The sequence below is a fragment of the Hippocampus bargibanti genome, linkage group LG13 (assembly GCF_051943395.1).
Source record: "Hippocampus bargibanti isolate YZ-2025 linkage group LG13, ASM5194339v1, whole genome shotgun sequence".
In the NCBI taxonomy this organism is placed as follows: domain Eukaryota; kingdom Metazoa; phylum Chordata; class Actinopteri; order Syngnathiformes; family Syngnathidae; genus Hippocampus; species Hippocampus bargibanti.
Window position 1 is genome coordinate 6,135,204 of NC_142746.1, and position 12,947 is coordinate 6,148,150.

A 12,947-nucleotide genomic window follows, 5' to 3' on the forward strand; every position below is an offset into this window, starting at 1 on the left:
GCAGAGCATCCTATTAGAAGACAAGAGGCAATTGTCATGTGTTTTGTCTTGGTTTCAGTGTCTTCAAAGCTCGGAAGAAGGTTCTAAACAAAACGCAACACAAAAAGATATGTGCGAATGCACTCTTAATGGCACCAATTTCATCAGTACAGGACACTATTTTTTTATTCAAAAAAATTAAAATCAAGAAACCACAATCAATGCTTTTGTGATGAAAATCATCATTCAGTCACCCTGCAACTTTTTTTCAGAAAAGTTGCTGCTCTTCCTGTACACCTTAGATCAAGTCGTACCCAGATGGGCTTGTGAAACAAACTGTTTTGGAAAACAAACCATCTGGTGTGTCTGGGTGGATATAAATGGGAAGGAAAAATGGTAGACTCACTCAAAGCGAAACTAGTGGGCCATTGCAAGCTTTGAGGTACTGCAATGTTGGAAATGAAGCCAGGGACCTTGGGATCAAAACAAAGCCCAGCAAGGATGCACATATGCCTTCAAGGCTGATCACGCTCTTTATTTCTATTTTTGTCTTTGGCTCATATTCTTGCTGTGACTACAAAGAATGATTTGTTAGAATATTTTATAATACTGTACATACAATTTCTTGAAATATACGAATAACACACCATTAAATGTTTGCTGTAACACTATTTCCATGTTTACTCCCCCCCCAAAAGCATTGGAAAAGGACTCTCATCCATCGTCAATGAAAATTTGAGAGTGTGTCCTAGAAGATGCCGAGTAAATAATATATTTTCCGGTGTATAAGGCAACCCATAAGCCTGGATTTTCTTTAAAAAAAAATGACCCTGCGCCTTATACTCAGGTGCGCCTATATATATATATATATATATATATATATATATATATATATATATATATATATATATATATATATGAATTCATATTGAGCCACAACAGGTCAGGAAACTACTTTCAGCATCCACCAACTCTATTTCCCCCTGTAGAAGTAGTGTGTAACCCCAGCCTCTACTGTCGCTCCTTATAATGTGGTGTGCCTTGCATTTGGAAAACGTTTATATATTTATAAATTACGTTTGGAAAACTTTTTTTTTCATTCATTTAAGGTGCACCTTATACTCAGGTGCACCTTTTATATGGAAAAAGTGTGAAACTACACCATTCATTGGGTGTGCGCATCCGGTGCACCGGAAAATACAGTATATGTTTTTGTTTTAGTTTGGTTAGTTATGCATATTCCCTTCCATCACATTGGTAGAGGGTAAGAGTCATCTCATCACTCTTTAAAACTTTTGTGTATGGGTTTTATCTCTGGAATTTTGGGGAAATTCCATCCTAGACGTTCCTATTTTCTCAACTCAGAGTGTATAATTTGTACCATTGTCAATGTCCAGTGGTCTGATTTTTCACCTTCTCTCAGTTTCATAATCACTTTTCGTTGTACTAAGTTTATCCTGTCTACTTGATATCTAATTTAAAGCAGATTCTTTACTTGTAGGTGTTCAAATACCTGACATGTTTCGGCGTCTACTTCCGCCTTCGTCAGATTCTATTTGAACACCTACACTGTCTGTAAGTAAAGAATCTGCTTTAAATTACATAATCACTTTTCTTTGAGTGACAGCTCCATTATTTTTTATGGTTGGCCTATAAATGGAAAGTATTGACAAACAAAACACAACTCTGAAAAGCCCATAAATTGAAACTATTGACAAACAAACCACAAATCTGAAACTGAGTGAACTGCACACAACCTATTTCAAAAAGTTGAAACTAAGCGAGGTTGAAACACTTTTACTCATGTGAAAAGTGGATGCATTCAAACATAAGGTACAATCTTCAAAGTTTAGATCTACAAACTAAAATCCAAAATGTTGATCACTTATCTTATAATGTATAGTATTTATCTTTTGATGTCCAACCCAAATGTACTGTTTTCTATTCGGTCGACATAAAGTGCTACTTGCTTAGTTATGTTGACACTGTTTAAAGCCTTTCAGTGTAGATGGCATGGGAATAGTGAGATGGTCAGGTGATTATGTACTTATCATTTGATGTTATTGTTTTATAGATGTGTCATAAGTAACATTCTACAACATTTCCATATCAGGCTGCAATCCATCCACAAGATTAGACATCTACATCTCAAAATCATTTGCATATGAGCTCTGAAATCATGTTTGATGCACAGTGATTGAAAAGTTAATTTACTTGTGAATAACTATTTGACCTGTATCCATATCCATTTAACATGCACCATCGCTGGCAGCAGAGGGACGTGGCAGGGAGCGCCAACGGGAGCCCACGTCCACCCTGGAGGTGCCCGAGCGCCAAAGGACGACTTCACATCATATACGTTCTCGCTCAGTGTCTCCCCACCGTGAGGAGCAGGAATATATGCGTTCACGGCCAGCCAATGTCCCCGCACAGAGGTGAGAAGTGATTGGATTTGAAAATGACGTTTCATTGAAAGGTCAGTGCTATGTAGTCGTGGGCCACATTATGAATTTTAAGTGGTATCCAAAATGCCAGTCAAAATGTGCAGAGTGCCGATGCGTATGTGGAACTGTTGCGGCTTGGAATAGAAGCGGATTTACGTGGGACAGGACATGTAAGACAATTTCTTTTCGTCAATGGATACTACAGCTTTGTGTTTGCTTTCAAAATTAAGTTTGTATCAGACATGCTCATTGCACCATGACGTACCTGATCCAATGGTGTAAAGGACGCTGTGATCCCCTCCTCTTTAATCTAGAACTACTTCATGCAACAAATGGGTGCAGAAAGTGCTTCAGATTGATTGAATGTGTCTTTTGTGTTGTGTCAGATTATTTGTTATTTTGTTTTTTTGTTATTTGGGTTCAAGATAGCACCTTGAGAGTGGCTGCCTTTACAGTAAATGTCCCGACTGCAAGACTAATAAAGGCTAATCCAATCCAATGCCAATATTTTGGTCAGTAATGGCAATCCCTATAAATTCTTGGGCTTTCAAAAAGTACTTTTCTTCTGTTGTGTGTCCCCCCCCAAAAAATGCTGATTTATTTTTCATCCGTGTTTTCATTCAGTGCTAAATCTTCAATATGTAGGAAAAGCCAAATCTTACGGTACACTGAAAGAAATAATGGTTTGTATAATTTCCTTCATTTTGTCGTCTACCTATAAAGTGTATCTGGATACAAATGAGCTTACTTTGTGCAACCACTTGGCAAAATGAAATTGAGTAAATTCAAGGCACCACATTTTCTCAGTGTAGCCAACAAAGGCAGCCCATCTTCCAATGAAATACCCAACTACTCCGGAACTGATTGTACTGCCAGCTCTACTTTGACTATCTGAGCCAACTGAGCCCAGCCAAGAATTGTGTACCGTATTGCCTGACCACAACAGTGATATAAGTCATGTCCTTCTTTAATTAGATCTTCATTGCCTGTCTATTTCAGGAGTCTTGACGACGAACTTTCACACCCCAGGCATTCTCAGTCTCCGACCCGTTACAATGACTCTGCAAGAGGTCACCGGACGGATCCGGACTACCTGGATGACAGGTATTTCACTTGAATCCTTGTATGTTCACTTATTGTGTAACTTGAATTTTGAACAATAACAGTCTTGTAGTGTATGCTGCAAAGTGGAAACACATTTAACTGTATGAAGTGTGTGGTTGCCATTGAGGGTGAAACCGCATTCTAGAGTAAAGAAAAATGCTTGATGGGTTTTCTTTCTTTCTTTTTTTGCATTATTGTAACACCAATCTTTGCTTTACATGGTTGGTTTGGATCTTGAAAAGAGGTTGGCACTGTAGCTTACTGATTACTTGTTTGAAAAGGGATACATCGAAATGTGTGTGTTTTGGCATGTGAGCCTCTGTTCTTGTCTACATTTGTGTTTGCACATAGCGTCTTCTCGTTCCAATTCATTCTCTTCTCCCCTTTGCTCTCCTGTTTTGGGGAATTGTTGTTGATTTCCTCATGTGTCATCCATCCCCATGGTTACCACAGTGAGGTCATCATGATCCACCAATCAATGCGAGGCAAAAGTGCTGAGTGCATCCACTTAAGGTAACTTGGTCACTCATGTCATATTCCATGCTCTGTGCTTCTGGATGTGAATTTCTGGCTCAGAACTTGTACTTCCATTGTATTTCTATAAAATAGCCTTTTATCTGCTGCAAGAAGATAATAGTTGAAAAGATAGCCGTCATCTTTTTGATGCAATATTCATTCTAAACAAAGAAATAAACATTAGTAAAGATTTACAGAGTGTCACGTTTGCGAGGTGGTGATGGCGGGTGCGGATCCCAAAAAGCAGGAGGCAGCAGGAGGTTGTGTTTGACAAATTGTATTAAATTAAAGTCAGCAGGAACAAAATGTAAAACATCAAAATCATCTGAATGGAAAAAATACAAAGTAGCAAAAGAAGACCAAAAGTAAAAGTCCGCCAAGGTTAAACAAACACATGCACAGCATGCAATTGCAGACAAAGCATGCAACAAACATGCAGCAAGCAATGAACCGACCACGGATGGTCGTGCCGGGTGTCCTTTTAAGTGTCAGTGATTAAAACGACCAGCACCTGCGAGGCTGCAGGCAGGGCTGACGTCGCTACCCGTTGGTCGCCAATCTGATCGGGACGACCAGCACCTGTGCAGGTGCAGGCGGGGCCGACAACGCCCCCCGTTGGTCGCCAACCAGATTATGACACAGAGAGATTACGTGACATGCATTGGTTGCCTTTAAAACGGTTGTCAGGAGTGTCAGTCACGACTAAAGTAATAATGTTAATGTAATAAAGTAATATAATATAGTAATATAATATAATATATATTGCCCCAAAATGAGTTATGGTTTTGAGAAAAAAAAATCTAGAAAACGGGGATCACATGAAAGTAATTTGCTTGCAAATCTTCTTCTAAGCCACAAGAGAGCACTGCAGGCCAATTCATATCATGACTCATTTTTTTATCACCGTCATTTTCTCCTGTTCCTTTTAAACATACAGTATATATTTGGAAAAGTTTCTTTTTTACACTGGACAAACATTTCAAACCAATACATTTAATATCTAGGCAATAATGTTAGCTGTTCTTCAAGATATTTACTATTTGGTCTGGCTTACCAAAGTTTTGGGGATAAGGAAAAAAAATAACATTATCGGGCTGTGTTTTTAAAACATAAAATCTGAAGTAGTACACAAAATGTGAGTCTGCCTCAATTTTTAGTAAATATATTAGTTACAAGTGGGCTCATTCCCAGTACAGCCATGCCTATTTTCAGAGGCAAGGGATTAATGCAGAGAACACTTTCGCTCGTACATACTTTATTGGTTATCCTTTATCAGTATAAATAAATACATAAATACGTAAAAATAACTACATAAATTGATTGATTGCATCTGGTCATCGATCTTTTCTGGTATTATATCCCTTGATAAATAAAAAAATAATAATCATGTTTAATAGATATACATGAAGAGTACAAGAAGTGACCGAATTAAATGCTAACATTTGCGATGGTAAATGACATTTCAACTATGACATACTCAACTGCATAAGATTTTAGATAAAGTTTATTCTTCATTTGCCCCGTGGAACTCTTTCTCTCTTTTGTCTACACACAATTATTTGTTTTTCCCTTCTCCTACAATCTTTTGCTGTTTCTGTTGCTGGCATGCACACTTACCCTGTGTTCAGTATGTCCACTAAGCACAGTAAAATCCTCCCACCAAGGATACCTCTTTTATTTTAAAAAATGCAATAACCTGAGGAGGTAAGAAGAAGGAGAATGTTGGATATGCTTCAAACAAAAATATTAAGTGTTCCAATGCAACCATAGCAATGGTGTGGGATATGAGTCTTCTTACTTGACTTGTTAACAATTATGGGATTTGGGACTTGCTCTTGAAACTTGACTTTCAGATATGATTTACCTCACCTCCAGTTAGTTTATTAAACACTGCATAGTACATTTTCAATTGCATTGTTTTTTTTTTTTTTTGCAATTAGGGGTTCTCTCATACTTAAATGTGTAATCTGTGTCTCAATTTTTTTTAAATCTCTATATTTGTATCGTCATGTACAACTACGAATTCTATAATGCCAAAATTGTGTGAGTCACATTTAAACCACTTTGAAAGACTGGCTTATTTGGTATGCTATACTTCTTCTCTACTACAGTGTTTCTCAAAATGGGGGGAAATATTTGGTGGAGGTGAAGATAAGATAAGATGCGATGAGATAGAATACAATAAAATAAAATATGATAGTCCCACAATCTACAGCAGTAAAATTGAAATTGCATACACAAAATTGATTCAGTTGGCTGAATTGGACAACTGCACAAAATTGTTTCTGAAAAAATAAAAACTGTACATAGTGACAAAAAAGTAAACAAAAAGAAAGTGTTGCATAATTTATAAGATAGATATTTTATTAAAAAACATAAAGAAAGAATAAAAATATATTTTGCAAGGTCACCATATTCTCAACTGTATTGTTTGAATTGTATTATTTGAATTGGTTTCCAAACGAATAAATTTATTCACTGCAAACAAGTTAAACGTAGAGATGACTGTATTGCAAAATTGTTGTCAAATTGTTTTCGATTAGGATAGATGACATTAGATGAAACTTAATTCGTCTCACAGTGGAGAAATTTACATCTCACAGCAGAAAAAACTACATACAGGAAGGAGCTGCAGGAAAGGCAGCCACGCTTGCGGCACCATCTTGAAGTAAAAAAAAAACAACAAACAGAACAAATGTTGTGACACAACACAAAAGACATAGATAGTCTTCAATCTCAAGCACTTTCTGCACCCTCTTTGTTGCATGAAGCAGTTCTAGATGAAAGAGGAGAGGATCAAAGCCTCATTTTCACCAGTGAATCTGTGACGTCGTGGTAGAATGTGCATGTCTGCTACAGGCTACGTTTTGAACACGGAGCTGTAGCATCCACAAAAAGTGATTGCCTCGCATCTCCTGTCACACGTAAATCCGCTTCAATTCCAATTCTTCTCTTTGTTTATACAATACACTACAATACATATTGATTTATATAGCGCTTTAATAACAGCTGAAGCTGTAACAAAGTGCTTAACATGGACAACTATTCCATACAGGAAATAAAGCAGTAACAAAGATATTAGAAAGCACCAGGGAGGAAAGCCAAGATCAAATTGGAATCATGCTGAGTCGAATGCCAAAGAGTACGAAGTTTTTGAAGCATATGGCCATCCTATTACATAACACCAAATAGCTGCTGTTACTCTGGTTAATGAAGATGTTCATTTCAGTAACTTTTCGGCAAAAAGTCACGTCTTTTTGTTGTCCAATTAGATTCAGTGTGTTCTAATTTGATTATTAATGCATGCTGTTTCGGGGAAATCTGCTCTGGTCAGTCATCAGTGTACCGTGCAAGCATGTCAACAGCTTAGCTAAACTCCCATCTAGAATACTCGCCCTGATAATTATGCCATCATCGCACAGTGAGATTGGTAAGCATGTAATTGCACCCTCAAGACGGCTCCCGGCCACATGATTGTGCCCTGCAGCCATGCAAGGCTTAGTTCTGAGATTTATCAATTTGGTGAATCCAACCAAACTTTCTTTTGAAATAAGTTTTGTGTTTGTCCATTGTTTTTTTTCTCTTTGTGGTTGACCTCTTGCCCTGTCTCTCCTCTCCATCCTCCTCTCCCTCCATCGGATGGCATGTTATGCTGTGATGCCTCTAGTGATCTTCAGCCTTCTCTGGACAGGGTTAGGAGTGCTAGCACCAACTGTCTGACTCCTGATAATCATGTCCCCTCATCTGAATTGGAAAGGTACCATGCTTTGTATCCACCACCCTCATGTCGTGATGCTGACTTCCATTTTAGCCTTTCATATTGCACTTTTTTCTTGACTTTTCAATGTCTTGCATCACCTTCTGAACAACCCAAGGCACTCACTCACTGTTTATCAATTTTCCTTTTTCACTTGCGTTCAAATTAACACTGTTTTACTTGATGATGATCTGTTCTTTTTTGGGCCGTTGTTGTTGTGATTCATTTCACCACTCACATATTTCTAATTCTCGATCCTATTTACATGCTCTTATTTCAACAATTCGTCCTTCAGTGAATACGTCAAATACAATACAGTCCTTTATCATTTCCTGAGAAATTTGTCTGCTTGGTGAGATTGAGTTGTGTCATGCTTTGTGTTTGCTGTCGTAAAAAATTGCAATTGTTTATGTCTGGGATCCACAGTACGAACTTTGAACGTCGCAGACAAATTGTAGTGCCTGCACTACAAAATATGAATACATTTATTTTCTGGTGATATTTAACTATAGCCAGTACACTACTAATATTCATATAACCGAAATGAGCTTTAAATTACATGCAATTTCGATAAACAAAAAATTGTGGCAGTTTTGGCTGGACGCTGCAGATCAGCTTTCAGAAGCAATGAGCAAATCAGGAATAATATTACCTCTGCTGCCCTCAAGTGTTAAAAAGTATAAACATGTTTCATATCGCAAAGCTCACTGGCAGTCATACGATGCCAAATGTTGCGCTGGTAAATAATAATAATAATAATAATAATAATAATAATAATAATAATAATAATAATAATAATAATAATACATTATATTTGTAATATTTGTTTTCCAATGATGTGATGGAAGTAATAATAATAATACATGATATATAATAATACATTTTATTTGTAAGCGCGTTTCAAAACTCCCAAGGACATTTTACGGTCACGGGATGAGAACTTTTTTTTTTTTTTTTGTGAGCAGCAGCAATTCTGTGCTGTTTGCACAAGACATGAAAATATAAGAGTTTGAAACACTAGTTTCTAATTTTAAGTGATATAGTCGTGTGAGTCAGGTTTTCCACTTAGAGTGCCGTATTTTCCGGCATATAAGGGACACCCAAAACCGTTGATTTTCTTCAAAAGATGACCATGCGCCTTATACGCAGGTGTGCATTACATGTGATGTGACACTGGAAAATATGGCAAATAAATAAACAAACAAACAAATAAATAACGCATTTTGCACTAATTTTAATGCAAATGAGGGATGGCGCTACAATTGGCTGGTAAAAGGCTAGTTCCATCCAACAACGCCGCAAGTGGCCTTTTTATACCCAGTGTCGCTCGTACGAAGTCTAGCAAAACGCAGAAAGACTGAAAACTCAACCCATGCACACAGACTGCACTTTGCGCTACAGTTGAGTTGGAAGTGAAAAGTTCGGGTAACAACTATCAGCAGCTACTGACTCCATTTCCCCCTGTAGAAGACAGCCTCTACTGTAGCGCCTTATAATGCGGTTTGCCTTATACAGTATTTGGAAGATTTTTATATATTTATATATTTTATTTGGAAAATAAACAAATATAAATATTTACATTCATTGAAGCCGCGCCTTACATATGTAAAAAGTTTGAAAATACACAATTTATTGGGGGTGCGGTCCATACTCCAATGCGCCTCATTCACTGGAAAATACGGTAAATAATGTTCACATGTTTTACATTTTGTCAGAGGTATTTTTTTGATGGAAAAAGTGAATGGTGTTGTACATTCATGTTATGTGACAGACTGTGTTGGACTTATTAATATTAGTGGTTATGGTTACTCAAAAGTATTTTTTCAGAAAAGTTATTTTTGTCCTTGTGCACACATAGAAAATCATTGTCCCATTCATTGCCCCGGAGACGTCCTCCGAGCCCGAGGATTTTTATCCAACATGCTTCCCCCGAAGATGACAGGTACCCTTTTGTGGAGCCGTAACTTCTCTCTCAACTCTCTTGAGCTCAAATTGTGATACCACTGAGTACCAATTTCAAATCTTTATGCAACTTTCATATCCAACCGTTAATTCCAACAATGACTGCCCTTTTTTTAACTTTCAAACTCCAATTTATTTTGTCATGTGGTTTTCAAACTGCTGTTCATTCTTAATCCTTTGGAAACTTTTTGTTAATTAAAAAAAAAACAATTATCAAGCTTGAATAATGCTAATCTATTTTGGGAATTTAAAACAATATAGCAAATGTGATTTTATCTTGTGTGGAAATAAACACAGATACAGTATACTGGAATTGAGATTCATTGACTGAATTGTATTTTTTAAAACATATTTTTTGTTCTTCAAACCAGGAAATCCTCACCATCGTGAATTTGTACCAGAATTTAATGTCGCGGACACCTGTCCAACATTCTAAAATGACCAAATATTGGACAAAAACTGCAAGGGTTAACAATTCCTATACCAGCGGTAGTAAGGTTAAACACACAGGATAAAATCACAAACTATACTTTTCCTGCTAACTTTTTTGTCCTAAATTCCTGCATGGTACTCTGTGGTCATGACTTTAACACAGTGGCTGTGTGACATACAAAGTAGAATTTGTCAGAGTAACCGCTCTCGGACAAATTCTACACAGTTTGTCATCCACATTGTGTAAAGGTTTTGTGCATCTTTGCACTCTCTTTTCCAAGAGTGGCATTGGTTTGTGTTTCTGGTTGTGGGTAGTGTTGACATAGTTTTGTCTTGTTGGTTTCGTATTGTTTCCTCCCTTAATGAAGCTTCAGTTTGTGGTCGTTTTTTAACTCACGGTAGCCTGGACTGCCTTTGCTGTGAAATCCTGCGCAATTGTGTCTGCTTCTTGCATTGACATTAAGTTTCTTTTTTTGTACGAGAAATTGCATTTGCAGCTTCTATGTGCAAGAGGTTTCAATGGGAACAAGTTGTAATTTCTTTGTGTGTCATGACTGTCATCCGACTGTTTATTTTACTGTGCCTGAAACTCCAGTGAGTTACAGTTTATTCAAGCATTTGCACAATCTCTCTCTCTCTCTCTCTCTCTCTCTCTCTCTCTCTCTCTCTCTCTCTCTCTCTCTCTCTCTCTCTCTCTCTCTCTCTCTCTCTCTCTCTCTCTCTCTCTCTCTCTCTTTGTTTTGCTCTCTCTCTTTCTCTGTGTCTTTCTTTCTCTGTCTCTCTTTCTCTGTGTCTCACTTTCTCTCTCGCCCTCTCTTTTGCTCTCTCTCTTTCTTTGTGTCTCTCGCTATATCCATCTTTCTATTTCTCATTCTCTCACTCACTCGTTCCCTCTCTCTCTCACTCTCTCACTCTCCCTCTTGCTCGCTCTCTTTCTCTGTCTCTGTCTTTCTTTCTTACTTTTTTCTGTGCTCTAGCTTTCTATCTCACTCTCTGTCTCCCTTTCAGACACCCACACACACAAACACACACACACACACACACACACACACACACAAACACAGTCCTCGGAGGGGCGGCACCTCTGTTAGAAATCTCTAATTTTATTCTATATTCTAAAATATCCATCCATCCATTCTCCATGCCCATCCATCTTTCTGTATGTATGTGTGTGTGTGTGGGTGTGTGCGCGCGCTTGTTTACATATGTGTGTGTGCATAAATCGTGTTTACGAATCTGTTTTTGCATCATTTGCTGAACAATCTACCCCTTGCGTCTCTGCCTTAGGTGTTTTTGGCACATTTCCCTGATTGTTGTTGTTGTGGTTGTTACTGTTCCAACAAAATGTAAATGTTTGTCAACTTAGTGATATATTTTTGGGTGTTTTATACATTTGCCCAAACTACAATCTGTAAACATACATACAAACAAACTACAACAATTTGCAAATCCTGTTCAACCTATATGAATACACTATGAATATACAGTACAGTATATATACTGTACATAAACTACATATAACACATCCCAACTTCTTTGGATTTGGGTTTGTATTTCGCAGAAGGTGGTATTTTGGATTTAATGTATTTTCTCTTGTATTTTTTTCTTCTCTGTTCTTCTCAAATGATCAAAGTCACTGTTTGTTCCCCTTTTTCTTTCTTACTGAATAATAGGGGACACCCCCAAGGTGGTACACCTCTTTCCTCTTCAGTGACATCATCCTCATCTCGTAAAGTGAGGCAGCTCCCCCAGCTTCCCCCAAAGAGCAACAGTGTAGAACAAGGTAAACTTAGACAGGTTTATGCGATTTCCCAATATGTAGTATATGATTGAATTTTGACTACTTTTACTATTTTAAAGTACATCAATAATGTTTCTTGAAAACATCTCAGATAGCAAAATATTTTATATGAAACCACATACCCTGTTGCTACCACCCAGAACACTCAATGTTAAAACCGAAGTTCTTTCGACTAAATCTTCGTTTTATTTTCTGTTTTTGTCCAGCCCTGGTAGCAGAGGAGCGTGTCCGTCAACTCCAAATGAGAGTTCATTCAAACCGGATGTCAGCTGCCACTAACTCCAGCAGGCAGGACCTGGATAGAGCACTCAAGACTAAACGGGAGGTAGGTTTCAGGTCGTTTTATTTATTTTTTTACTTGAAGGGTTCCCAAATAAGTAGTCAAAAATAGAGAAATCAATGACAAGGTTTCTTCAGCCGTCATCTGTACTTCTTTGACAGTGTCGGACGTTTCGCTTCCCATCCAAGAAGCTTCGTCAGCAAACGTAAGTCTTACTGGTAGTTTTGGCTCGATATATATCCCTACTTTCCCGACATGGCGATGCCGGACTCTGCTATGATAGGTCCCTACTCTCAGGTTGGGGGTAGCAGAGGACTAATCCCTGCGGCTCCACTGATGGCTTCTATTATCCTGGCTGACGACTGGCCTGATTGCCCAATTGGCCCTGGTATCACCTCATCAGCATGACTAATCCTTTGTTGCCTAAGCAATCTGTTGTACGAACAATCCAAATTGAACCTCACCCCACCATTACGGTTAAGGGAAGGGTTTTGCTGTTTTATGAAAATCACTTCTTTTACTCCCCTTTCAAACCATCAATTTTCTTTCGCTAAGATTTTAACCTCATTGTTGTCAAATGAGTAGTTGCTAGCTTTTAGGTGCATATGTACTGCCGATTGAGGCCCACTAGAATTATCCCTGCGATGTTGATAAAGTATTTTTTTGAGAATT

General features: G+C 37.8%; 1 protein-coding gene across 11 annotated transcripts in view; it reads left to right on the forward strand.

Annotated features, from left to right (window-relative positions):
- The window catches only part of rims1a (regulating synaptic membrane exocytosis 1a), a 78,246-nt gene that overhangs the window by 44,325 nt on the left and 20,974 nt on the right, over positions 1–12,947 (forward strand). For 6 of the 11 annotated variants that reach the window (XM_089011671.1, XM_089011670.1, XM_089011668.1 and 3 more), the window contains 7 exons: positions 2,252–2,414; positions 3,423–3,527; positions 3,981–4,040; positions 7,711–7,800; positions 9,659–9,742; positions 11,868–11,977; positions 12,202–12,320. In XM_089011671.1, the coding sequence (XP_088867797.1) occupies positions 2,252–2,414; positions 3,423–3,527; positions 3,981–4,040; positions 7,711–7,800; positions 9,659–9,742; positions 11,868–11,977; positions 12,202–12,320 (731 nt within the window). The remainder of the gene's footprint in view (positions 1–2,251; positions 2,415–3,422; positions 3,528–3,980; positions 4,041–7,710; positions 7,801–9,658; positions 9,743–11,867; positions 11,978–12,201; positions 12,321–12,947) is intronic. The other 5 variants (XM_089011669.1, XM_089011674.1, XM_089011676.1 and 2 more) reach the window with 5 other exon arrangements.